The 27,520-nt window shown below is 48.6% G+C and overlaps 3 protein-coding genes across 8 annotated transcripts in view; 1 reads left to right on the forward strand and 2 right to left on the reverse strand.

The window, feature by feature from the left end:
• The window catches only part of CPNE9 (copine family member 9), a 53,959-nt gene extending 32,862 nt beyond the window's left edge, over nt 1-21,097 (reverse strand). The window contains exons 1-2 of one of the 2 annotated variants that reach the window (XM_083724418.1): nt 20,491-21,097; nt 6,164-6,204 (exon numbers count right to left, since the gene is read on the reverse strand). In XM_083724418.1, the coding sequence (XP_083580544.1) occupies nt 6,164-6,204; nt 20,491-20,567 (118 nt within the window). In that variant the 5' untranslated portion in view covers nt 20,568-21,097. Of the gene's footprint in view, nt 1-6,163; nt 6,205-6,405; nt 6,419-20,490 lie in introns of those variants that run through there. The other variant, XM_083724419.1, reaches the window with a different exon arrangement.
• CAMK1 (calcium/calmodulin dependent protein kinase I) overlaps nt 1-27,520 on the forward strand; it is a 289,871-nt gene that overhangs the window by 134,247 nt on the left and 128,104 nt on the right. The window lies entirely within an intron of this gene.
• The window catches only part of MTMR14 (myotubularin related protein 14), an 86,458-nt gene continuing 81,983 nt past the window's right edge, over nt 23,046-27,520 (reverse strand). For all 5 annotated transcript variants that reach the window (XM_083723898.1, XM_083723897.1, XM_083723899.1 and 2 more), the window contains one exon: nt 23,046-23,578. In XM_083723898.1, the coding sequence (XP_083580024.1) occupies nt 23,401-23,578 (178 nt within the window). In that variant the 3' untranslated portion in view covers nt 23,046-23,400. The remainder of the gene's footprint in view (nt 23,579-27,520) is intronic.

A 27,520-nucleotide genomic window follows, 5' to 3' on the forward strand; every position in this document is an offset into this window, starting at 1 on the left:
AACCGCTCTGCGATATCATGAATTAGACAAAGCGGTGACAGCATTCTTTTAATAATGTGTCTACGCATCTTGTCACCATTGCTTTATTGGGAAATGTATCAAAACTACACATGGGTTATGACAAAAGCAGCCTAATGAATCATACGATAAATATTATATGTATAGCAATCACAATTAATATCAAGGCAAAGATTTAATATTACAGTGCCATATCCTGCCTTAACGTTTATCCATCTTGGGCAATCCATTACCATCACCTGATCCAATATGTCAACACAATTAAATTCAGCGAGATTAATATTTCAGCTCAAATGCTGAATGCTATCATACCCATCTTCTCTAAATGGTTTTGCCATTTCTGAACTTTTAAAAGGACAGTTTTAAATGCCAGATCACTGATCAACAGAATTTCTCAGAGTTATATCTGATATTAGTCGTATGCAGAGTAAACCCATTGAAATCAACTGACTTTTGTAAATGAGCATCTTAGCTGGGTATCAGCCTCAGTGCATAACTTAAGTTATCTCAATTCCTGCTGAATGTCAGACTTTTAGATTTTTGCAGTCATTAATGGATAGCAAATGTATTCAGCTTCCTGCTCCGAATCCAGCATTTTAAAATAGCCTAACAATACTCTCCTTGGATCCAGACCACATCTGCAATATTTTCCAATCAGTTATTTGTGACCAAAACATCTGTACTCATGTATGTATCAAGTCAATCTTTACATGACTGCATCACCAACAAATGGAACATATCAGGTTGATTTTGTCAAGTTACCATGGTTGTCAAATGCCACTGTATAAAAACCTTAAAACAGTACTACTATGGGGTTGTAGTTGAACTGGAGGACCTCAAGGTCCCTGGCAAGTCAATGGTTTTATGGTTGCAAAACTGACTTCCTGAGGCAAAATACAAGATGGGGCCTTCTCCTGGTCCATATACACAGAATAACAGAATCCTAGAACTGTAGAGATGGAAGGGATCCCACGGGCCATGTTGTTCTGCTGTGGTGGAATCACAGCTAGAGAATCCCTGACAGATCCAACATCTGTTTGGAAACCTCCAGCAAAGGAAATAGCCCATCACTTTCTGGAATGGTAGTGTAAACTTACTTCGGTACTGGCCACAAGACAACATTCTCTATTGTGCCTGAGGTTTTTGCAGGGCTGGCTAGGAACAACCCAGCATCTGACGCGGCCACTTCGCTTTAGATAATGGCAGGGCCACCTGTCAGTCTGGACAACAGAAAGATTGCCATGTACTGCAGCATGCGTCCAGGAAAGCTGTCTTATTTCAGTGAATGTTGTGCTATGTTCCACATCGACATGCTCAGGCTGCAATGATGTGATGCAGTCACAGGGAACCTCTGACCTCCAGGCCCAAAGAAGCCTGCCAGAGGTCCCTGGGGCTGTTTCCTCCCAGCCACACACACCTGCCACTCACCTGCGAAGGAAGATCGGGGAGACTAAAGAGTACATTCCAGGCCAGTCCTTTGCGAGCGCAGCTGACTTTTGATGCTCTAAGGCATGGTGTGTGTGTGTGTGTGTTTGCAATCAAGCAGGGCATACCTTTTATGAAATAAATAAATAAAATTTAAACTTGGCAAACCGCTCTGCTGGGATCGGATGCACTTGGGAGCTTCCGACGGCATTGGAAGTCTGCTAAAAGCAGCGCTGCTTTTAGCAAACATCCGATCCAGCCAGGAACTCCTGCAAAGAGGAGCTCCCTAGTGTATCCGACCACAGCAGAGCGGCTTGCCTTTGCCAGCGCGACTTGCCTTTGGCACCAAACTGAAGCTGTGTTTAATGCAAGCTGCACCGCTACGTCTAGGGGCTGGATTCACTGAACGTTTTACTACAGCAGGCGATTGCCAAGTGCCAAGCCCAGCCCAGCCCCCTTGCCAAATGTAGCCCACAACTGGATCTGGTTCACTGGCCAAAAGGAGTTCCCTTGCTGTTGATGCAATGGGACGTTCACAAACATTCTGAGGTCACGGAATGTTTACAATCAATATAGCTGTTGTGGGGGAAGTGGGCATTTTGGCTGGGAGTAAACCTCTTCAAGGGCTGTGAGGTATGGGGGGGGGTCACAGGGCCATCTAGCTGGCTGGGGAGGAAGTGAGATGACCCCGTTGAAAAGAAAAGAGGCACAAAATGAGGGGAGTAAAACAAAAAACAAAAAACCAGGCAGACTGATTATTTCACGTTGATTCAAAGTTAAGCAGCCAAATATTTAGCAAGAATATTTACATTAAAAAACATTAAAGCCTTTTAAACTCGGTCTTCAGCCAAAAAGGCTCCCAGAACGACTTAGGAAGATCATTAAGAAGGCACACGTTCGTAGAAAGGATTTTATGTAAGCATTGTTGATTTTATATTCATGTACAACAGCTGATAAAATAAAATGTAACTAGGTCATTTCAGGAACACATTGTCCACACAGTGAATGCAGAAAATTCACATTCTAGCTATTGAATCGGTTATTCCTCCCCATGTAATTAACTAGAAGCCTTAAAAAAAAAAAAGGAGTCTATTTAAAAAGTCTTTTTTAGATATGTGTCAGTGTTGTTAACTTCACCACAACTGTAGCGTCCCACAATGCCTGGAGCCATCCCTCCTTGAACCCCTAATGTTTTAAAATATTGGGCGTTTCTAGGTGACCTGTTTACTGAACATTTGTTTCTGATTTGCTTGCAGGGAGGTTTGATGATGTTGTGGCAAAGTGAGCTTCACCACACACTTTCCCAGTGCATTTTCCCGTCACACTCCTTATCGCAAAAAAAAAAAGGCCGCCATTTTGAGGAAGCGGCTTTGTTTTGCAAGGCGACCCAGTCAACTAACTGCACAGCCTGAATCCGCTGCCATGTGACTGAATCCCACGTGACGGTTCTGGAAGTGCCCTTCGAAAGAAGCCCTTGCAAAAAGTCTCTGCTCGCCTCGCAGTCATTATGAGGCTGATCCCACTTAAAAGGGACACCTGGGCTTTCTGTGGTTCAGCCACCAGCAGAGAGAGACTCTCTGTAATTGGATGCCCCTTTTAGACATTCACCAGAATGTCTCCTCTGAGACAGCCTCTCTCTCTCTGTGTGTGTATGTGTCTGTGTATGTCTGAATCCCGTCTCTGGGGCCTCAAATCTGCTGAGAGATTATATAGGCCGCTGTTGCCGCAGAAGCAGGTACATGAGCTGGTCTCTACAGCTGGATAATTCCACGTTAAACAAACTGCAGCTTCTCACTTGCTTCCTCCCATCTTTCCGTTGAGTTCCTTCCCACATTTCTTCAGGATATGTTTCTACATTGTGTCCCAGAACTAAGCCTGACTCAGTTCAAGGAAACCCAGGCTACATATTCATGCCATACATTTAAAGCACCGTGATACCGGCCTGCTATGACGCACATGTGAGAGGTGCCGGAACAGAAGAAGAAGAGTTTGGATTTGATATCCCGCCTTTCACTCCCCTTCAGGAGTCTCAAAGCGGCTAACATTCTCCTTTCCCTTCCTCCCCCACAACAAACACTCTGTGAGGTGAGTGGGGCTGAGAGACTTCAGAGAAGTGTGACTGGCCCAAGGCCACCCAGCAGCTGCATGTGGAGGAGCGGAGACTCGAACCCGGTTCCCCAGATTACAAGACTACCGCTCTTAACCACTACACCACACAGCACTCTGGGGCACCCCAGCTGAACAAAAGCACGACCTAGAAAGCACGAGACAAGTGGGAAACCGATTGGACCCGTGCTTCCTAGGCGCAGGTAAAGGGACCCCTGACCATTAGGTCCAGTCGTGCCCAACTCTGGGGTTGCGGCGCTCATCTCACTCTATAGGCCGAGGGAGCCGGCGTACAGCTTCCGGGTCATGTGGCCAGCATGACTAAGCCGCTTCTGGCGAACCAGAGCAGCGCACGGAAATGCCATTTACCTTCCCGCCGGAGCGGTACCTATTTATCTACTTGTACTTTGACGTGCTTTCGAACTGCTATGTTGGCAGGAGCAGGGACTGAGCAACGGGAGCTCACCCCGTTGTGGGGATTCGAACCGCCGACCTTCTGATCGGCAGGTCCTAGGCTCTGAGCCCTCCGTTTGTGCAAGTGAAATAAATGGCAACTTTCCCCCTTCCTCCATTTCTCTCTCCTTTCTCTCTTGCCTCCCCACTTTTAAATTATAGCAAGCAAGCTCCTCAGGGCAGGCAGCTGTCCTTCTCTGTTTTGTAAAACGCCCTTCACATTGAGTGCTTGTCTACGGGAAGGGGCATAAAATTCCTCCAGGGCTACCATCTATTTGCACTAGAAACCCAAAGGGGTAGGCCTCTTAGCTCAGCGGCAGAACATCTGAACCTAGGACGTCCTAGGTTTAGACCCCAAGGTCTCCATGGGACAAATGTAAGGTTCTGCACTAAGGCAGAAAAAACCTGCAGCACAAATATAAGATGAGGGATGCCTGGCTTACTAGTAAGTAAAGGTAAAGGAACCCCTGACCATTAGGTCCAGTCATGGCTGACTCTGGGGTTGCAGCACTCATCTCGCTTTATTGGCCGAGGGAGCCGGTGTACAGCTTCCGGGTCACGTGGCCAGCATGACTAAGCCGCTTCTGGCGAACCAGAGCAGCGCACGGAAACACCGTTTACCTTCCCGCTGCAGCGGTCCCTATTTATCTACTTGCACTTTGATGTGCTTTCGAACTGCTAGGTTGGAGGAGCTGGGACCGAGCAATGGCAGCTCACCCCATCGTGGGGATTCGAACTGCCGACCTTCTGATCGGCAAGTCCTAGGCTCTGTGGTTTAACCCACAGTGCCACTCGCGTCGCATAGCTTACTAGTAGTACATGTGAAAAGGTCCCAGGGGTCTTGGTGGACCACAGGCTTAAGATGAGTCAACAGTGTGATGCAATGACAGAAAAGGCTAATGCTATTCTAGGCTACATCAACAGAAGCCCAGTGTCCAGATCAAGGGAAATATTAGTACCACTCTATTCTGCCTTGGTCAGACCACACTTGGAAGACTTTGTCCAGTTCTGGTACCACAATTTAAGAAGGATGTTGACAAGCTGGACCATGTGCAGAGGAGGGCAATCCAGATTATCAAGGGAGGGTCTGGAAACCAAGCCTTGTGAGGAACAGTTGAAGGAGCTGGGTATGTTTAGCCTGGAAAAGAGGAGACGTGATAGCCATCTTCAAACATCTCAAGGGCTGTCAGATGGAAGATGGAGCGTGCTTGTTTTTTCCTGCTCCAGAGGCTAGAACTCTAACCAGTGACTTCAAGTATTAAGAAAGGTTTCCTATTTTATAGGACACATCTGCTATATGTCTGCTCAGGAGTAATCCCCACTGAGTTCCATGGAACCCGTTCCCAGGTGAGTGCCATGAAAGACTGCAGGCTCAGGTCTTGTAGACAAGAGACGGGAGAAAAAGCAGCCTATGAGATGAGAAGTTGGCATTTAAGCAATGGGGGAAACCTCACGGCATGAGGAATGTTCCAGGCTTGCAGGCATAATGAGCTGTCTGCCTGTCTACCCATTGTCCATTAGAGGAGGATTAATTCTGATCAGAACGAGGTTTCCCCCATTAGCTATATTAGGAAAAAGCTCCATGACAGATGTGAAGGCGTTAGAATCCATTTTCAGCAGCGGCGAGATTTAATCGGGCAGCATCTATTGGTCACTGGGGACCAGTGGGGGCTGGTTGGGCGGAAGGCAGGGAGGCCACCAGTAGGGGGAGCCAGAGGCAATGGCAGGCACACCCTTGATTGGCTGTGAATATGAAAGCAGGCGGGTGGGGTTGGTTGAGGGCAGGCTGAAGGTTGGTGGGTCAGTGCCCCTTCCGCCCTCATGGCGGCCATTTCTAAGGTTCAAGCTAATTTTCTGCTTTCTCATACTATGATAAACAAGTAAGATTTTATGGCTATTGCAAATGCTTTAATTGTTTTGTAAGCACTGCCATTATTTGACTTCACTTCAGTAGCGCTTTGAGGTGGGCCAGGAGATCTTTCTGTCCCTCCATGCTGCCCAGGTGGTGAAGCAGATGGTATTACTGTATAGCAGCCAACCTACTTGACAAATCTTCTTTTGGCTTTTCGACCAGATTCGTCACCTCCCACCAAGGACAGTGACATGCTGCCTGCCCCACCCCCCACCTCCTCACCAAATATCAACAGCTTGGCACACTTACCAGGATCAGACTTGGAGAAAGTATCCATGTCCAACAGGTTCCTGGGGAGATCGATAAGCAAAGGGGTAGAAAGAAAGATAAGAATGTGAGAAAGGCCGGAAAGTGAAGTGAAGTGAAGTTAAGAAGTGAAGTGAAGTGAAGTGAAGTGGTGTGTGTGTGTGTGTGTGTGTGTGTGTGTGTGAGAGAGAGAGAGAGAGAGAGAGAGGTCCCATCTACATTATGCTTCTAAAACAGTATCATACCACTTTAAACAATCATGGCTCCCCCACAAGGAATCATGGGAAATGTGGCATGTTAAGGGAGCAGAGAGTTGCTAAGAGATCCCTATTCCTCTCAATTCTCTGCAAGGGACCCTGGCGATCGTAGTTCTGTGAGGAGACAGGTCTCCCAAGAATTCTCAGCACCCTAACCAAACTACAGCTCCCAGGATTCTTTGGGGGAAGCTGCGACTGTTCATAATACGGCTTCCAATATGCAATGGTGCAGGCAGGGCTTAAGGATCAAAGTTATAAGCCTAGGATTTGTTCCCTTCCCTTCCGTTTCCCCCGACAGCAAAGTCACCTTGACCATTCTCAGCTGCTTCCCTTCTCTTGTGTTGTTAGCTTTACTAATGCATCTGAATTAAGATCATTAAAAGAGGCAATCAAATCTGTAGTCAGTCGCAGCTTCGTGCTGAAGAGAGGAGGAAAGAGCCAATTCACAGCCCCCTCTGCCCCCAAGAAAATCATCGGGGAGGAATTTCCGAGCAGTAGACCTGAGAATGAAAACAAGGAAGATGAGGGGGCAAGGTGAGTCTACTTACAGGCCCCCCTCATGGCGAGACCTTGTGCCCTTATTGGATACAGAATCCCTTCCCCTCTGTTGCTAGGACACTTCAACTGAGGTTTAAGTACAATTAACAGTCATGATTGCCAGGCTATTGTCACAGATCTGACTCCAACTGGGTGAGAAAACCCAGCAGTTCTGTATTCAGCCCAGAACTCTGCAAACAACTTGAATAAGCAACTGACATTTTAATCTCTCCCTTGGTCACAGAAGTATACCATTTGAGAGGCTGCTGCGGCTGCCAGCCAGTGTTGGCAATGCTGACTGAGCTAGATGACAAGTGACTTGTCCCAATCGAAGGCAACTCCCTATGTTTGGCAAGCTTCCAGTTAATCGATTATCTTCTTCATTATTGTAATTATTCAGGGGTTTTTTAATATTCCCCCTGAAAATAATATAAGCAAAGCTTCCTTAAGTTTCTAGTCAAGAAGGAAGATTAATTTGAAGACGTGCAGGGGTCTTAGGACATAGATGTAGTCAAGAGGGGAGGCAGGGGACAGCTGCCCCCCTAAATCAATCAAAATCAATGCAAACCAAGAGATCTGATGGCAGAATTTTAGGTAATTATGCATAGACCACTCCAATCTCTGAGGTGATGGACAAATAGGAACGTTCAAGCCTGGTTTCCCTGTCTGTGGGTCAGCAGAACTGGTCATGCTCCCCCTCTGAGCTAGGCAAATCCTTTTTTCCCACTACACTAAGCCTACATCTTATGCACATTTAACTTGTGTGCATACAGCTTTGCGTGCTTGGCAAAAAATGTAGAAAGAAATAATAGGTAAAAGGTAAAGGACCACTGGACGGTTAAGTCCAGTCAAAGGCGGCAATGGGGTTGCGGCGCACAACTCGCTATCAGGCTGAGGGAGCCGGCGTTTGTCCACAGACAGCTTCCAGGTCATGTGGCCAGCAGGACTAAACCGATTCTGGTGCAATGGAACACAGTGATGGAAACCAGAGCACACGGAAATGCCATTTACCTTCCCGCTGCAGTGGTACCTATTTATCTACTTGCATTGGCGTACTTTCGAACTGCTAGGTTAGCAGGAACTGTGACAGGGCAATGGGAGCTCACCCCATCATGCGGATTCGGACTGTCGACCTTCCGATCAGCAAGCCCAAGAGGCTCAGTGGCTTAAACCACAGCGCCACCCGCATCCCAGAAAGAAATAATACGGGGGCAGGAAAGGGGTGGACGTCCAGGGGGAAAAAGGCTTTGGCAATCCCACCCACCACTGAACTCAAAGTGATTATATGTGATTTTTGCTTTAGGCATGATCCCCGGAACGTAACCCCTGTGTAAATTGTGGGCTTACTTACACAGAATCACACATTTAATACGGAGCTTGTGAACTCTTTCATTTTAAAAGAAGAAGAAGAAGCAGGATGCTAGTGCCTATGGTTGGTTAGAAAAGATTGGAAACCCATTTTTTTAAAAAGCAAGTTTCTAGCCCTTATGGTTGATTAGAAACACTTGGAAACTTGTTCATTTTTTTTTTATTTAAAAAAGCAAGTTGCTAGCCATCCTGGTGGGTTAGAAAAGCTTGGAAACCCTTGGCTGTGTTGTGGTGCAGTTTGACAAACCAGATGTGCGCCGGGGGGAGGCAGCGAGGCCAAAACAATCGCAGTGGGGCAGGGAGTACATCTCTCTTTCATGCCTTTCCCCCACCAGCGATCCTCTCATCTCCTTGCTCTCTCTGCCACCCCTGCCCTTGCCGAACACTTTCCCATTCTTTGAAACTGTTAATCTTAGAAACCGAATGAATTATGTAGCCAAACTGGATATATGCAGATGTACCCGAGTTGCATAATTCATTCTGAGTACAGATCTGAGGTTTCCATGGAACAGAAGTCGGGAGACTTTCAATGCTGAGTGCGTCCTGCTTACTCTCAGGGCAACATTCGTCTCCCCCTCAGCCCCCAACGGTTACTAAATTGGCATGCTGTTACGGAGCGTTAGGGCAGATGCTTTGGCCTCCCACAGAAGGACAGCCCAAGAAGCTGGACTAGCGCTGGCAACGCTGCACTGAGCAGCAGCCCCCATTCATTTCAATCATTCCAGTGGGGCAGCTGTGGGAGGCACCATCTGCACTAGGGTGGCTTAGCAGTCAATCCCTCTTCCCAGGGAATTACTGGGAGCAGGTGGCGCTGTGGTCTAAACCACTGAGCCTCTTGGACTTGCTGATCGGAAGGTCAGCGGTTCAAATCCCTGCGACGGGGTGAGTTCCCATTGCTCTGTCCCAGCTTCTGCCAACCCAGCAGTTCGAAAGCATACCAGTGCAAGTAGATAAATAGGTACCACTGCGGTGGGAAGGGAAACGGTTCTGTTGTGCCAGAAGTGGTTTAGTTCTGCTGGCCACATGACCTGGAAAGCTGTCTGTGGATAAACACCAGCTCCCTCGGCCTGGAAGTGAGATGAGCGCCGCAACCCCAGTCGCCTTTGACTGGACTTAACCGTCCAGGGGTCCTTTACCTTTTTTTTTTAACCCAGGGGATTCTGGGAATTGTGGCTCTGGGAGGGGAACAGGGGCCTCTTAACAACTCTCAGCCTACTGAACAAACTACATGCCCCAGGATTCTTTGTGGGAGGCCATGACTGTTTAAAGGGGCGTGATACTGCTTTAAATGCATCACGCTTGATTCGTCATTTTCTCATAGCTAGGCAATAGGTAGCCATCAGGTGAAACTCGGTTGGGGAGGACATCTCTCGCACCCCAGGCCCAGCCTGAACAGGAAGCATTTTTAGCCCTTCCTGGGTAAAGTCAAGAGCCAGGGCTGTGTGAGAGGAACCCTCAAGGGAAGGGTTGAGAAACCTGTGGCCCCTCGCCCTGCAAATGTGGCCGGGCAGCAGCTGTCGTTCATCCCAGCCAGCATGGCCAACCGTCATGGATCATGGGAGTTGTAGTTCATCCCTTGCAGGCTGCACGCAGACCACCCCTTTTCTGGGGAGATGCACCCCTGGTGGTCCACACGGGGGGGGGGGGGGAGACAGCCCTCCCACATCTTTAGGGGTTGTATAGAAGAGGGAAACTGATCACTCTTCATCAAAGAGGTTCAGTGCTGTCGTGTGTGGACTGAATTGGCACAACAGATGATTAATAAAAAAAAAATGTACTGCAGGCAACTCCCTATTTATGCACATTCAAGGCACATATGAACATGCACACGACCATCACCATAAATCCAGAAGTGCGAAAACAGTCTCTAGCAATTCTTTGCAAGTGCAGTCCTTAGTAGCCTTTGCACTGACCTTTGAGGTCTCTGGAGAGTTGGAGTTTGAGAAAGGAGTTTGGAGGCTGTTTGGAAGCTTTTTCAACCGTGTTCCCAGTATACGTGATTTCACTTAAATGCACGGAGCTTCAGAATGTAAAGGTAAATTTAAAGGACCCCTGGATGGTTAAGCCCAGTCAAAGGGGGAGTTGCCTATAATTGGCTTCCCAACAATACGACATCTGTGTATCTTTTGTGGGGGTGTCAATGGCCACTGCTAATGATCCAATGATCACAGTCGGTACTTTACTGCATGTCTTTCCCTCCTGACCTCACTGTTTACAACACCGCACAACACCGTATAATGCTACATGCAGCTGATGAAACAGAGCGCGATCCGTAAAACCTTATGATGCCTCAACAAATTTGTTAATGTGTCACAGCACTCCTTCCTTATCCCTGTAAGAGACTAAAACTTCCGATAACCTAGTATTATGTCTATTTTGGTCTAAAGAAGCCCTGCACAAAATGAGGGGCTCCTCCATCGAAATAACTGGAGAGTTGCATCCCCTTAAAGGCTCCTCCAGGTTGTCATTCTTCCTTATTTGCTTGTACAAAACATCCACAGAGGTTAGATCCAGTCTTTACTGAGTATTTGTTCCAATTGGTATGCGGGGAAGTTACACGACGGTGAATATTCATTCTGCATTCATCCGGGGGAATTATACCTCTCTCCTCATGAATTCATTCGTTCGTTCCAACACTTTTCAGCGGACTTCCAGTCACTTTCTAAATGGCAAAAAGTCTGGTTGCTTTAAGTTATTTTCTTGTGTGACAGGGTGCTATAATTCACTTTAGTTGCACAGACCTAAATTTCTCGGCGCGCGCTTGAATCCCACCTGCAAAAAAGGACTAGCAAGCTTATGGTGGAATAAGCTTTCACAGGGTTTAAGGAAGCTTGCGCTGCAAAAACTGCTGCGACCCGCCCTGGGACCTTATGGCGAAAGGTGGTTAATAAATCAAAATGATAATAAAAAAATTGATCATAATAATTTGTGACATCAGCCTCTTTGCTGGATTTTGCTTTCTTGCTGCTCTGCATCTGTGCTGCTGCTGCTGTTGCTTCATCTTCTACAGCATTCTGCACTTTGGGCCCAAGATACAGAAGATGGGTAGCATGAAGCAAGGCGAGGGGGAATCCTCTGGAGATTGCAAGCATCGCTTCCAGTCCGATTACGTGCAGCTCAAGCCTGCTTCGTGGCCACCCTGACTGCCCTCCCTGGCCCCTGTGTGCTCCTTAACAGCAGCCCAGATCAAGTTAATCTACGGGCGCTTTACCCAAAACAGCTTCTGCCTGTAGACACGGGGCTGTCAAAGGAGTTTCGTCTGCTGCTAAACGAAGCAGAAACACAAATTCTCTCATTATGGGCTGCGCCAGGCAGAAATCAGGCTCTTTTCCTTTTTTATATATGTTGCTATTACAGAATCAAATAAGAAGCTTTTGATGACAGTACACATTTCTGCACAGGACAGGTCCAATACCTGAGGCACAGCAGCCGTCGACAAGCCAAGGTTGTCCTCAGCATAGCTGTCCTGCACAGCCACAACGTAACAACAAAACTAGCTCAGCACAGATGGTTTTACCACCCCAAGTCAAATTCTGCTGTACAGTGGTGCCCCGCAAGACGAACGCCTCGCAAGACGAAAAACCCGCTAGACGAAAGGGTTTTTCTGTTTTGGAGGCGCTTCACAAAACGAATTTCCCTATGGGGTTGCTTCACAAGACGAAAAAATCTTGCGTCCCCCAGCGGTTTTTTTTTGCTTTTTTTGCCCTTTTCCTAAGCCGCTAAGCCGCTTATCAGCTGTTCCGCTGATAAGCCGCTTAACAGCTGATCGCTGGAAGCCGCTTGACAGCTCTAGCACTAATCCGCTAAGCTGTCAATGGGCTTGCTTCGCAAGATGAAAAAACCGCTAGACGAAGAGAATCGCGGAACGGATTAATTTCGTCTAGCGAGGCACCACTGTATAGGAACACACTGAGACACACTGTTGGTCCATATAGCTGAATATTGTCTGATGGGAGGTGTTTCTCTGGGGCTTCAGCCAGGGGTCTCTCTCTCTCTTTCTCTGAGTCCTAACTGAGATGCTGTACCGCTGAGCCATGGTCCTAATTGTCGAATTACAGAGTCGTAGAGTTGGACGGGACCACCAGGGTAATCTAGTCCAACCCCCTGCAATGCAGGAACCTTTGGATCAACGTGGGACTCGAATCCACAACCCTGAGATTAACAGTCTCATGCTTCTGCCGACTGAGCTATACATCATGTCGTCTGCTTTTCCAGATCAGCTTTTGTTCGATTCCCCTCATTCCAACCCAGCCAGGACATTTTTCACCCTAACACTTTACGTTCATTAGGACAAAAAAACAACAGCCCAGTGGCAAAAAACAAAATGAAACAAAAACCAATAGATTTTTGGGAATATGTGATGTTCCTCCTCCTTTTTGCTCACAGAGGAAGAAGACGGAAAATGGCAAGTGGCTGAAATTCGGAGGCATTGTTTACTACAGTGGTACCTCGGGTTACAGACGCTTCAGGTTACAGACGCTTCAGGTTACAGATTCCGCTAACCCAGAAATAAAACCTCAGGGTAAGAACTTTACCTCAGGTTGAGAACAGAAATCGTGCGGTGGCAACGGAAGGCCCCATTAGCTAAAGTGGTACCTCAGGTTAAGAACAATTTCAGGTTAAGAACGGACCTCCAGAATGAATTAAGTTCTTAACCCGGGGTACCTCTGTACTTGCAGGGCCTTACAACAGCCTTTCCTAACCTGCGATCCTCCAAATGTTGTGAGACTCCAGCGCCCATGAGTCTCAACCTGCATAGCCAATGGTCAGGGATGATGGTTGGAGATGATGCAGTCCAACAACAGCTGGAGGGCAAGTTCGGGAAGCTTGTCCTAGAAGGACTATGTGGTAGGTTTCTACTTGGCGACTAAGAACTGGATAGCTCAGTTGGTTAGAGCACGGTGCTGATAACGCCAAGGTCACAGGTTTGATCCCCATATGGGGCAGCGGCATATTCCTGCAATGCAGAGAGTTGGAACTAGATCAGTGTCTCCAGGTGGTTTTGGACTACAACTCCCAACATCCCTAGCTAGCAGGACCAGTGGTCAGGGATGATGGGAACTGTAGTCCAAAAACAGTTGGAGACCAAAGTTTGGGAAACATTGGACTAGATGATCCTCCCTTCCTAGTCTACAATTCTATGTGCCCTACTTTACAGGGGCCAGCCCTCGATTTGAAAGAATCCTTTGTTTCAAGAGCTATCCAGAGCTATTAGAAGCAAAAAAACCCTTGTTTTGATGAATTGGGAGAGAGTCCATTAAGCACATGGATTGGTAACATGGACAGATTAGCTACATACGAACGAATTGCATGTTGACGCAAAATAAGAATGGATAAATATGAAGAAATCTGGAAGGAATATTTAAGCGATAAGTGGTGGGAAGTAGAGGGAGGAGAAAGAGGTGGGAAAATATTGTTAAAAAAGGTGTAGTCATAGGTATATCAGCGTATCCAAATCTGAATCGTCAAATTGTGTCATTACTGTTATTATGGTTTTCGTTGTATGTGTCTTTTGCGGTTGATGTTTGTATCGAAAAATTGATTCAATATATATATATTTTTAAAGAGCTATCCAGTCCAGATATCTTTCTTTCTTTCTTTCTTTCTTTCTTTCTTTCTTTCTTTCTTTCTTTCTTTCTTAGAGAACGACAAGTTGCCCTGCTGGCTTCTGCGAGATGTATCGTACTCCTAATTTGAATTATACTCATTATTTCTGAATTTGCACCTGCGGGTAAAGTTACCAGCAGCATTGTATGCAGGTCCGTGTCCAATTCTGCGCTCTTCTTTTTGGTGCCATTTAAGAGGCTGCCTCCATCTACCTCTGTGTCAATTCTGCAAAGGAAAGAGCCCCCAGGGAAGGAGTCTGTCCTAAATGGTTGCAATTAATAGTGTGTCTAACTCAATAGTTTAATAACCGACAAGTGGGCAGGAGGAGAGAACTGCAACATAAAACCAAACTATAAATTTTTAATTTTAATTTTAATTTTGAATAAACCTTTTATTGCCTCCTTGGCATCGTAACGGGCTGGCTTCCCCTTCTTTTATTTATTTTTTTTTTTAAATTTATTTATAAAATTTTCAAATTTAACAATAAATAATAAAGGAGGAAAAAAAACATTCCATTTGAATTATACATCCAAATCTAATCTTTCCACTTTCAGACTTCCTTCAGTCTATCTGGAAATTTTCATGTTTTCACAATTATTCACATTTCTTACATCTATATTGTTTTGTTTTTTTAACCAAATTAATCTTAACAATTATTATAAAACAATATTTCTTTCCATTATTATCCCAGAGCTTCTTGAAAACCTACAAACGTTAACTGACCTTCACATATATTCTTAATATACTCTGTAAATTTATCCCAGTCCTCGGTAAATCTCTGGTCTCGCCGGTTCCGAATTCTGCCCGTTAGCTTGCCTAATTCTGCGTATTCCATCAACTTCATTCTCCATTCTTCTTTCGTTGGGATTTCTTCCTGTTTCCTGCTTCCCCTTCTTTTAACACAGTTCTCTGTATCCTGTGTATGTTCCTATGATGCTCAGTTGCAATTTCTGCTTTGGTTGTAATGGGGGGACCATAGCTCTCAGGGGCAGAGCGCATGTGTTTTACATAACGCGTCTGCTTTGCGCTCTGAATTTTTAAAGTTCGCATCATTTGCTGATTAGTGTATGTTGTCTTCGGCTTCCTTTCATTGTAAAATTGTTTTGGAACTGCTCTGAATTTTTGTATTTTTGCTGATCTTGTCATTTTAAAAAAAAATCATTCGAACCCTATATGCGATCCATTGGATGCCTACTAAAAATTGAGATCAATAAAATAAATAAATTCAAGGGTTCCCAGGCAGTAACGTCGGGAAACATTTCTAGGGGTAGGAACTGCCAAACCCACAAGAAATATCCGACAATGCAGGTAAGCTGCACAACAAACAACAACAGTACATGACTCAGGAATGCCACCAAAGAAAAGGAAACAAGTTTCCATCTTCTTCTGGATTACTTTTCTCAATATCTGTCAAACCAAACTACCTACCAACTTGAAAGCCTTGTTATCACCTCATGCACTTTCCAGAGCAGAAGTTTAGACTGTTGCATATGGGCCTGGAAGACCTGGGTTCAAATCCTCACTCATTCATGAGGCTCACTGTGTGACTTTGGGTCAGGAAGACTTTCTCAGCCTGATGATAGTTTAGCCCAGGCATAGGCAAACTCCAGCTCTCCAGATGTTCGGGACTACAATTCCCATCACCCCTAGCTAACAGGACCAGCGGTCAGGGATGATGGGAATTGTAGTCCCAAACATCTGGAGGGCCGGAGTTTGCCTATGCCTGGTTTAGCCAGTCCGATGTATATTCTTTAATCTTTTCAATTTTTTCTCATTTTTGGCTCTCCTTCTGAAAAATCTCACAAATCATTATAGGTACCCCAGTTATCACTGATATTAATTCCGCCTCCCCTTGTATCGACTTCGCTTGGGGATAAAATGGGGAGCAGTAGAACCAGGCACACCAGACTGAGCTTCATGGAGGAATGGCAGGATCTCAATGTTAAAAATAAATAAATACCAGGCAACAGTAGGTAATAGGCAGGACCCCTCTCTTCAGAAGGGTCTGGAAATGTGCTGGCAGGATTTGAACCCGGACCTCACAGGTCCTAGTCTGAAAAGCACAATAGCTCATGTATAAGCTTCAGCTGGGATGGTTCAGTTGGTGGAGCACGAGGCTCTAAATCTCAGGGTCCTGGGTTCAAGTCCCAAAATATTCCTGCATTACAGGGGGTTGGACTAGATGCCCCTTGGGGTCCCTTCTAACTCTATGGTTCTAAGTCTTCACAAAATGAAACAAATAAACCCACAGAAGCCAGATTAGAGCTGCAGCTCAGTGGAAGAGAATCAGTTTTGCATGCAGGAAAAAAGTGCCCAGTTCCATCCCATTCCTCCTTCCTGAAATGATGGAGGAGCTACTGCCTGCCAGTGTAGAAGATACTGAGCTGGGTGGTGGATAATAATAATAATAATAATAATAATAATAATAATAATAATAATAATAATAATAATTTATTATTTGTACCCTGCCCATCTGGCTGGGACTCCCCAGCCGCTCTGGGCAGCTTCCAACAAATATTAAAAATACATTAAAATGTCACACATTAAAAACTTCCCTGAACAGGGCTGCCCTCAGATGTCTTCTAAATGTCAGGTAGTTGTTTATCTCTTTGACATCTGGTCGGAGGGCGTTCCACAGAGCGGGCGCCACTACCAAGAAGGCCCTCTGCCTGGTTCCCTGTAGCTTTGCTTCTCACAGTGAGGGAACCACCAGAAGGCCCTCGGCGCTGGACCTCAGTGTCTGGGCAGAACGATGGAGGTGGAGACGCTCCTTCAGGTATACAGGACCAAGGCCGTTTAGGGCTTTAAAGGTCAGCACCAACACTTTGAACTGTGCTTGGAAACATACTGGATCACACAGTGTGGAGCAGCTTCCTGCCTTCCTGTGTAGTTTGACCACTCTGTGAGACCTGGACCAACGGGCATTCTCCCATGGTCCACACCCACCCACAACTCCTACAGTCAGGACCAAATAACTCTATCCTGTGCAGGAAGTCCTAAGGGGAGAGAATTTGGTGACAGCCACAGACAGAGGTTTCGCCTTGGACATGGGGGGGTCCATCTACACCCCTGGTCTACTGACCACGACAGAAAAACATATGATAGGTAGGAGATGGAGATGGAGATGGAGATGGAGAAGAAGAAGAAGAAGAAGAAGAAGAAGAAGAAGAAGAAGAAGAAGAGGAGGAGGAGGAGTTTGAATTTGATATCCCGCTTTATCACTACCCGAAGGAGTCTCAAAGCAGCTAACATTCTCCTTTCCCTTCCTCCCCCAAAACAAACACTCTGGGAGGTGAGTGGGGCTGAGAGACTTCGGAGAAGTGTGACTGGCCCAAGGTCACCCAGCAGCTGCATGTGGAGGAGCAGGGAATCGAACCCAGTTCACCAGATTACGAGTCCACCGCTCTTAACCACTACACCACACTGGCTCTTGTGAGCAGACTTTTTCATTAACTGCTTCCCAGGACTGAAGCAAAAGTCCAGGCTCAGCTGGGTAGAATGTGGTGCTGATTGTGGCACAGCACACCTGAAGCTTAACAAATCCATAACTAGGAAGATGCACGTTGACCCAAAACTGGTGAAATCTGAAAGGGGCAGTGGGGGGAGGGAAGCAAGAAGGTGCATGCAAACTCCCAAGCGTCACAAACGAACCATGAAGGAAAACATATTTTGAGGGCAAAAAAATCAGATTAGTCTTGGGGAACTGTGGCCCTCCAGGAGTTGTTGAGATTCGACTTGCAGCAAAGCCAACGGGCAGGGAAGGATGAGTGTTGTCGTCCATCAACTTTTGGAGACCACATCACCCCCAGTCCTGTAGTCACAGGTAGCAAGACTGGGCCAAGGAACAGATCATTTAAAGACATTTCCCCCTGGGGGACTAGGTCTTTCTGGTTTTGTGTTAAAGGAGCCTGGCTAGATGGGTCGAAAAGCCTGTCAAGTCCTGCATTCTGTGACCACCTGGATGCCAGCAGGGCACGAAAGCAAGAGCCCATATCTGTACTTCATCTCCAGCCTCTGGGGCTCAGCAGCCTGTTGTTGTTTAGTCATTTAGTCGTGACCCCATGGACCAGAGCGCGCCAGGCACTCCTGTCTTCAACTGCCTCCCACAGTTTGGTCAAACTCATGCTGGTAGCTTCGAGAACACTGACCAACCATCTCGTCCTCTGTCGTCCCCTTCTCCTTGTGCCCTCCATCTTTCCCAACATCAGGGTCGTTTCCAGGGAGTCTTCTCTTCTCATGAGGTGGCCAAAGTATTGGAGCCTCAGCTTCAGGATCTGTCCTTCCAGTGAGCACTCAGGGCTGATCTCCTTAAGAATGGAGAGGTTTGATCTTCTTGCAGTCCATGGGACTCTCAAGCGTCTCCTCCAGCACCATAATTCAAAAGCCTCAATTCTTCGGCAATCGGCCTTCTTTATGGTCCAGCTCTCACTTCCATACATCACTACTGGGCTCAGCAGCCTACTGCTGCTGAATGTGGAGGCTCCATTCCACCATCGCGGCTAGGATTTCGGAGGAGCTACCCTCCTTGGCACGGCCCCCTCGGCTTCATGCCTTGGCCCCCGAGCAGACTTGGCGTCTTTCTCAGCAACACAGCCCAGCGTCTCGCTGCGGAGAGAGACATCCCTTCTGTTCACCGTGGGACATAGATTTCTGCTCTTCTCCAAGTGAAGTGGGTGATGCTTATCGCCTGTGGTAACCACTCTCCTCTGCCTGACAGGAGGAAGGCTTATTTTCTCTGTCCATTCAGGTCTATTTTTAAACACAGCCTCCAGGGGCTTGGATTGATTGGCTTACAGGCATTGCTGCGGTGCGCAGGCCTTCTCCCTGCAGCCCAGGTTCCCCTCCATCCTTCTAGCTACCCTCGCACCCATCCTCCCAACACTCTGCCCACAGGAAAGGGAGGGAGGAGGAACCGTGTTTCCCAGACACCTTATCTGCATACACTCCATAGATCTAAAACACAGCACTGTATTTATTACACAGGTTTCAAAATTCTGCAACCAGAAGCAAAACTTGCATTCCGATCATCAGAATAAATCGGGCAAGTTTACCCAAAACAAGCACCATTAATAAGTAGGCTTGAATCTTTCTGAACATGTTTTCGGCCCAGATTTGTGGTTTGGAGTTTCTGTGTTGGGTATCGAAATAAGGGCAAGGGAAACAGAAATTTAAAATGAAGGGAGAAAAGAGAATTAGATATTTAAGAGCAGAGTGCCAGGGGTGAACTCCACTCCTATCTTCTTAACCAGTAGAGCTTTAAGGAGGAACAAACTCTTATCTCCAGACCATCAGAAGCCCCACTTCGTATCTCTCTATGTTCTGGGCTTGCAGGAGCAACCAGCAACAGCTTTGCGCATCTTTCACAAGGACTAGAAACCTCCTTCTTTTGCTAAGACGATGTTAGGATTCTGCCCAAAGTACTGGATTTCATGTTGCGACCAAATCCAGAGTTTTGCTGTGAGGATGAGTTTTGAGGAACCTGTACGTGGTAATATCAAGCTAAGCTTAACCAGAAACAAACTGGCCAGGGGAAAAAATAAGGTGATTAAGAAGTCCTAAAAGGTGAGTAATTGTCCAGTAATGAACACCCTCCCTTTCCAGGTATTTTGTTAGGGCAAGCAGCTGGACGCAATAGAAACTCCAGGCATCTTCCAAACCTGTGATTCAAGCACACTGCTCTTACACAATGACACCAGTGCAAAGCAGGTCTACGCACATTTAGATGCCGATTAAACTTATATGGAGATTGGGTCCATTCAAGCACCAAGACGAAACACGAACGATATTGCAAAGGAAGGAGGAAGAACATCATGTTTGAAAAGCACACTCTAAGGGTGATACAAACACACGCCGGCTGCTGACATGCTGAATGTACCAAATGCATATGGGCACCTCCACGCTCACTGCAATATGTGAATGGAACAGGATTGCTGACCTGAAAGAGCACATACAGCAGGGGGAAATCTGTGAAGGCTGCAAACAGAGAGAACCACACATGCTGAGCCTAAGTGTTGCATGCACACACGCACATACACATACACACAGGTAAATGACATGCGTAACACTTGACTACGGCATGCACATACATATATACACACAAACAAATTCATGCGCCCTCGCTGTGCCCAGGGTGGCATGCACAAAACTGTACACACACCCACACCTCTCGGAGGCACCAATTCACTGGGCTGGTGAGATGTACAAATTGTATAGCAACATGACTTGCACGCTAGGCTCCTAGTTACCCCCCACCCCCTCACACACTGTTGGACAATCGTGATGCACTTTTTTGCACAAGCGTGCGCCCACCCCGGGCGCTTCCCGGGCACTGTTTACATCGGGACAAATCCACGCGCATCCTGCAGGGCTCGCAAGCGGGGAGGCGTTTCTCTCTCCGTCAGGTTTCCCTCCCTGAAGTACTGTAAGCCCTGAGACAAGAAGCGATGCACCCGATCCACGCGCGGGGTGTAATAACGGGGCGAGAGGAGCGGGTTTTCGGGGGCGCTTCCTCCTTCCTTGCCTCCCTCCCTGCCCGCCTTCCCCGCCGCCCACCCCTCTCACCTGCAGGAGACGGTGAGCTCCACCTTGGTGGCCGGCACCCTGGAGGGCGCGGACTCCAGATCTCCGGGAGACGCCATCCCCGCCGGGCTCCAGTCGCGCTAGGGGCGAAGCGGGGCGCGCTCCATGGGGCGGGCAGCCGGAAGCACCGGAGCGCAGGAGGCTCCTTCGATCGCCTCTCTGGCTCACTCCGTCTAGCCGCGTCCGCTCCCGCTCCAGGTGGCAGCACGTGTGTATGTTGGGGGGTGGGGTGGGGAGGGACCGCTGTAGGGCAGGGCGGGCTCCCCACTCTCCCGCCCTTCCTGCTTCCCGCCTTTGCCCGCCCCCAGGGGGCGCCCTTCGCGTTCAGGTGCCGGCGCCCGTCGGAGAGGCGCGGGGAGCTGTCCCAGGTGCTGAAATCCAACCCGACCGCGGCTGCCTTTACGAAGGCGCGCAGGGCTGTCCAAGGCGATCGTCGTTTCCTTGTCGGCTTTTCAGCAGGTCGCCCCTCGCACCCTCCCTCGGCGCCCTTTTTCTTGCGGCTCCGCCCTAGATGGGAGCCAGAGAGGAGATGGGACCGGGACAGATCTCTCTGGATCTCTCTCCCGGCTCTCAGTAAAGCGGGCCAGTTTGAAAGCTCCGCCGCTGTTCCGATGCGTGGGTTGGGCTATTTATAGACCGGGAGAGGAAGGCGGAGGAGCGGCGCGGCGCCACCCCGGGTCCTGCCTTGAAGCGCTCGCCCAGCGCCGCGAGGGGGTGGCGGGGATTGGGGCACCATCAGGCGTGATCTCCGCAAAAAAAAAGAAAAGTTAAAATAAAAATACGAGAACGATTTTATAAGGGGAAGTTGAAACTTGTTCGCCTCTGCGACCAAGCTGGAGAGAGGTTGCGCAGCTCCAAGCTAATCGGAGTGAGTTGATGTTTTTTTTTTTTCCTAGGCGGAGCGGAGGCGCCTTTTCGCGGAACCGGTCTGGCAACGGGGTGCAAAACATCCCATTCTGGTTTACTCAGGAGCCAAGTTTCACTGAGTTCAGAGGGGTTAATTTCCAGGATGTACAAACTGATTGAAATCCGAAGCCTGATACGCCCAAGATCCAGAGTTTGTTTGAAGGGCTTGTGGGGTGGGGGGGTGGGGGCTAGTGCTTTAAAGTGTTAATACGTCCCCTAGCTTCGTTACTGCAGATTTCAAAACCCAAGCCCCAAACATAGGAAAGGCGACTTTATATCCCCCTATTTTATTTATCCACCGTTTTCTGAAGCTTTCTTAGATTGCTGGGAGGAGGCAGGCAGACCTACAAGTTGATTTCTCGTTCTTTTGAGCACTTCCACCCTCACCCATAGGACAGAAATGAGCTCAGCCAGTCATGCTTACAAGTAGATTACAGGGGAAAGCAGCGTTGTTTTGGAAGTCTTCTCTCCCCCCTCCCCAATAAAAACACACAGTTTGCCATTTTGGCGCATCCATCCCTAACACAAGTTTTGGGAAAACTGTATCAGTAACAGTAAGAGGAGAAAGAGGACTGAAAGAGATAGAGAACAGGTGTAAGCGCATTGATGAGCCCTGGGCTGATGGTTTGATGCAGCATAAAGAAGATTCCTAAGAATAGTGGAAGGAAAACACTGGTATGCTTTAGTGGAGAAACAGCCAATATCCTGCACCAACCATGCCTACTGGAAGACACTCATGGATCATCCAGTCCAGGGGTGGGCAATTTGCAGAATGCGACCTCCAATGTGACCCACCCAGCAGCCTTTGGGATTTCCCCAGAGTTGTGTCTTAGCTCCTCAATGCTTTTGATAAGAGAGGGGTGGGTTCCTGGGACTATAATGGCAGTTCTTTGTATCCTGGATGGAGAGGTGTGCAGGTATGCGTTTGTTGCAGTACAAATCACCCATCCCTCGCGAGTTGTACCTTCAGGGCTTTGGCTCCACCCATTTGCTGGCACACAGCACTCAGAAGCAAAGGCAAACCCTAGTGGGGAGAGGTCCCCAATGCCTCAAGTGGAGTCCATGGCTGCCCTTGCCTGCACTTCTAAAGCAGAGTAAGGGTGAAGAGAGAACTTGCTTCCTGACAATCTGATTTCGTTTAAGTAAAGGAGCATTGTTGGAAAGTTTGCCTGGGGACTGTCTGCTGAGACACCGCGAAAGCCAGCTAGACTGAGCTGGCATGGAGCTCCTTCAGATGACAGACGAGCCCGTGTCCAGCAAAAATATGAAAAGGTACAGAATTATGCAAACAGGAAGAATGCAGAAGCTCAATTCAGATCGATGGAGGACAAGAACCTTAATGTTAAGCTCACAGCCCAACGAGGGCTGCAGGAGTTTTGCCCAAGATCTGATGGAGCTGAGTGTAGAGATTCAACCTCCCTTAAAGGCTCCTCCCACTTTGGGAACCAGACCTCTATGTAAAAGAAAAGGTGGGGGAACCAGTAGCCTTCCAGATGTGGTTGGACTCCTCCTCCTCAGCTCTAGATTGCCTGGGGTGGCGAAAGGTAGAAGCCCCCCCCCCCCAATCTAAAGGCTTTGTGCAGAACTCGCAGCCAAACGCAAAGAAAACCCAAAGACAGAACCAGAAGACGGGGTGTTTGACACATTTTAATGTGGTGCTTTGTCAGAGCTAGCCAAATCCTGTATGAGTTGGGGTGGGGGTGGAGAACCATTCCCCCAGCTCATCATTCTAGTGGAAACCAGCCCAGCCCAAGGCAGCTGAAAGCTGTGACCAGTCAGTTTGTCAGTCAGTGATGGACCCAGAAGGGCTGGCAGTCAGGTAGCGTACAGAGGAGAGCGTAGCCTGATGCTCTGGCCCAAGCCAGAAGCTGGCCACTGGGCTCTCATGGCTTATGAGGTTCCTTCACCTTCCGGACTAGAAAGCAACCCAGTCAGGGCAGCGTTGCTGTTGTTGGTAGTGGTGGGTGGTGGTGGTGGGAGGGGGTCTCAAAGAACGCTGCTTCCTCTTAGTCCAACGCCACGGGCAAACTGCTCGAGAAGGCCACCGATGGCTCCCGATGGGCTGGGCATCACAGGCTTCAGACCCACCGTGCTGTTGTATGCTGCCAGAAACGCCGAGCGCACGTCCTCCAGCCGGGTCTCCCTCTCCGTCAGTGTCACCAGGCTGTAAGGACAAGGAAGGAAACGGCAATTTTTGGAACTGTTCAAAGGGCTCCCCCTTAAAATCCCATTGGCTAGCATCCATCTCTCATGGATGCTTTAGTGGAGATTCCTGCACTGCAGGGCTGGCTGTCCTGTGGGGTCCCTTCCATTTCTACGACTCTATGAAATCCGTATCCTCTGCAGAACTGTGTCAGTGTCCTATATTGCAGACGGGTGGGGAGAGTATCTTGCCCAGTCCACAGCAGAAGCCAGATTTGAAACTTGCGAGAACCAGCTAGGATTTGGTCCCAAGGAGATATTCCTGCAAGGCAGAGAGGAATGCTAAACAACCTTTTCCATCACCCCCTGAAATGCCATTCTTTTTCTTTGGCAATACAGGAAGCTGGTAAAACAAGAGCCAGACCACTTGTCCGCCTAGCTCAATATCGTCTGCACTCCATAGCAGTGGCTCTCCAGGATTTCAGACGGGGAACCTCTTCCTAGCCCTACCTAGAGACTGCAGGGATTGATCCCGGGACCTTCTGCATGCAAAACAGATGTCCTACTGCTGATCTATAGGTCTTCCTCCATAGGGGAAGTTCACAAGTTCTAAACTTCATACTTCACAGCTTGGCCTTTTGGCCACCAGCTCTCTCAAGATGCCGGTGAAATGCGCGACTTCATTTCGCACAGCTCCGAGAGTGATTGACACTTCAAAGCCAGCTGGCTTCCCTTTCCTCTGGTGGCACGGAGGGGGAAAGGAAAACAGACGCCCACTGGATCCGACGCAGAAAGCTTCTGCACCTTTTCGCCGCCTGCATCTCGCCATGCAAGCGAGGAGACTGTGACCGAAGCACGAGTCCCGGAACCCGGTCGGCTGCGGCAGAAAGCTGCTCAGGGCCTTCCAAATCAGAGGCAAACACTCCCCCGGTCCCTGACAGGGCTTCGGAACAGAACAGAAGCAGCGTCTGCTCAAGGCAGCTGCTTCTGGGGCTGCCTGAACTCTGGCACGCCACGCCAGTTTGGGGAAGGGGCAAAGCTCAGCAGGAGAGCCCCTGCTCTGCGTGCAGAAGAATTCAAGTTAAATCCCCAGCATCTCCAGGTTAGACTGGCGGAGAGCCCTGCCTGTAGCCCTGGAGAGGTGCTGCCAGTCCGTGTCAGCAATACTGAGCTGCGTCTGATTGCGTAAGGCAGCTTCCTATGCACCGAAGAATTTCTGGGCTGCCTTGGCTGGAGAGTGAGGAGAAGGCAAAAGGAGAGGCAACGAGGGGAAACTGGCCACACGGTTATAATTAGGACCCAGAATTTTTGTGTTTGTTTGTGTGGGTAGGTGGGTGGGGAGAATCACAGCCATGGGAGAGGCTCAGGAAGCCATGAAGGCCAAACTCTTTGGAATGTCAGAACCCACACCTCCATCTCCACCGCCCATAGGGCCAGATCATTATTCCGCCGAAAAGAATTCCTATCCTCCGCTCCTCCCCCCTCTCGGCTTGCTGCACCAGCCCCAATTAGAGCGCCCGCCCCACTTGCTGCTGCGCTGAGGAGGAACCTCAAAGCCAACATTCGAGCAAAGAAAAAGGCCATGATCTCCACCTTCTCTCCTTGAACTTTATCTTCTACGCTTCCCTCCCCATCCCTAAAGCCCACTGCAGGGAGGAGAGAGAGAGAGAGAGAGAGAGAGAGAGAGAGAGAGAGAGGGAGAGAAGGAAGTGTGTGCTGCATTCTGCCAGCCGTTCCTCAAAGTGCTTTTGGGATAAAGCCTTCTGGCCAAGAGCTTCTGTATTAGTAACGCTCCTCCGGCTCCATTACCCCACGCTTGCTGGCCTCCTCGTCCACTTCTCCTCCTCCAACTCTCCCCTCCTTCCACAGGGTCCAAGTTGAGAGTGTAATCTCCAGAGATGGAGAGAAAGGGAGCTGGGGGAGAATAGAAACCAAGAGCTTCTGGCTGTGCCTGCTAGCAGGAAGCTATTCTCTCCACCCCCCACATCACTGCCACTCCCCACCCTCCCATTCCGTGAAAAAGAGGTGCAAGAGAGCGATGCATCCTGTAGAGTAGGGCAAGGCGTCCCCCTGTGACCAGCCTCCACTCCATCTGATCTATGGTACGGTGGGGAGGAAGCCAAGGTGGCGGGGGGGGGGGAGAGAAAGAAGCAAACAAGACATTCCAGATGAGAGCTGCGCAAAGGGAGATTACTGTTCAAAGGCATCTGTTCAGAGCTGTCTTAAGAAAAACAATCTTTGTCGTCGTGCATACATGCATCTCTCTCTCTCAAACACACACACACACACACACACACACACACACACACACACACACACACTTTCTCTCTCTCACCATTTTCTCTCAAAGAGAATAAGACATCCCTTTAAAAAAGGTCATCCCAAGGGCATGGCACAAACCTGCCCATCAAGCATTCCCTTTCATCTCCCCAGTGTTTTCACCGGCTTAGGAACTGGCACCGTCAATTTGAATGGAAAGCAGGAGAAAGCCACCCACTGCCACCAGCTTCGAGTCCGGAAAGAGCAGCGAGGGGACATGGCGGAAAGGCTTGGATTAGAAAAAAATAATAATAATACAAAAAACACAAGAGCCCAGGGAGTGAGGCAGCCGGTCTATTCAGCCTGCCTGGCTCGCAGAGTGAACTGTTTGGGAGAGAGTGGCAGAAAGGGGAAAGGGCCTTTCAGACGACCCCACAACTAGCCTATGGAACTCCATGTCACAGGACTAGTCAAAGAAGGGAATGCACATTTGAAGATGAAACTGCACAAAAGCAGATAAATGTTGCTGTTTCGCCTGAATAGGGGCGAGAGACTCAGAAACCGAAGCAAGGAAGCACAAGTTTGTTGAGTCTTCCTCCAAATGCTTTTTAAAGGTCCAGGACTAAGCGGCATTGGGAAGTTCGCAAAGAAAACTTCCGCACCAGTCCCAAAGGGGCTGGTGGATCGCAGGATCTGAAGCAGAGAGCTACAGCAAAAGCTTCAATCCTATCTGTATTTCCTCTGGGAGTAAGCCCTGTTGAACAGTGGAATTCGACACAACGCGAAGGAGATTGTTCCACCAGTGCAAGCATTTATGCTTGTCTGCTGGAGTGACCCCTCTCTGTCTTTCCTTCCCCGACATGCTATTCTGGGAGTCCTCCCGACCCTCCGTATCCGGGGGAGGAGAGGAGAGGAAATCGCACCATTGCACCAGCAGAGGAGTCTTGGGCTTGGCTTCTTCTGCTAATGGAACCAAGCCACTGAATCTGGCCCCAAGGCTATCTTTCTGGCTAAGAAGCAAGACTTATTCCCAGGTTAAGTGGGCCCAGGGCTGTGTACCCTAGATTCTGAAGAAGCACGTGTAGGAATGGGCTGCAGGGGTATGTCCTTGGCTTCTCTTGAGACATCAGGCTTCTTCCTCTTCACATCCAGGGATGTTCCTGCCCCTCTCCTGTGGTTCAACCTGGCAGGCTCCCGACAGAACCCGAACCCAGGATCAGGCGCAGATTTGGTCTGATCCAGGAAGCCTCGTCGGATTCACCGCCAAATGTGGACCCCCCAAGAATCTCAGAGTAATGATTATTTAAATGGGTCTGGACTACAATGCCCATCGTCCTTCACCTGAAGCTGATGAGAGGTGGAGTCTGCAGGTTCTCCACCCCCTGCTTAGGGTATGGCTCCCACATGGGCTCATGGCCTTCAAGCTATGCACCCCACTCTACCATCTCCCCTTCTCCCCTCCTGATACAAAACGGCAGAGTTTGCATGTTGCAGCAGGGCTCCCCCAGGCCAGGGAATGTGTGAGAGGCTGGACAAACTAGAACAACTGCAGAGAGAGAAGGAACTTACGCTCTTCTCCCCACCACCTTATTATAACCCACCTAATCCCAAGCTCTAAAAACCTACACACACATGGCTCGGTGAGGAAGGAGAGATCCCTGCTTATTTGCCCCACTACAAATAAGCTAGTGGCTCTCCCCCAAGA

This window comes from Podarcis gaigeae, assembly GCF_964106915.1.
Source record: "Podarcis gaigeae genome assembly, chromosome: 2".
In the NCBI taxonomy this organism is placed as follows: Eukaryota; Metazoa; Chordata; class Lepidosauria; order Squamata; family Lacertidae; genus Podarcis; species Podarcis gaigeae.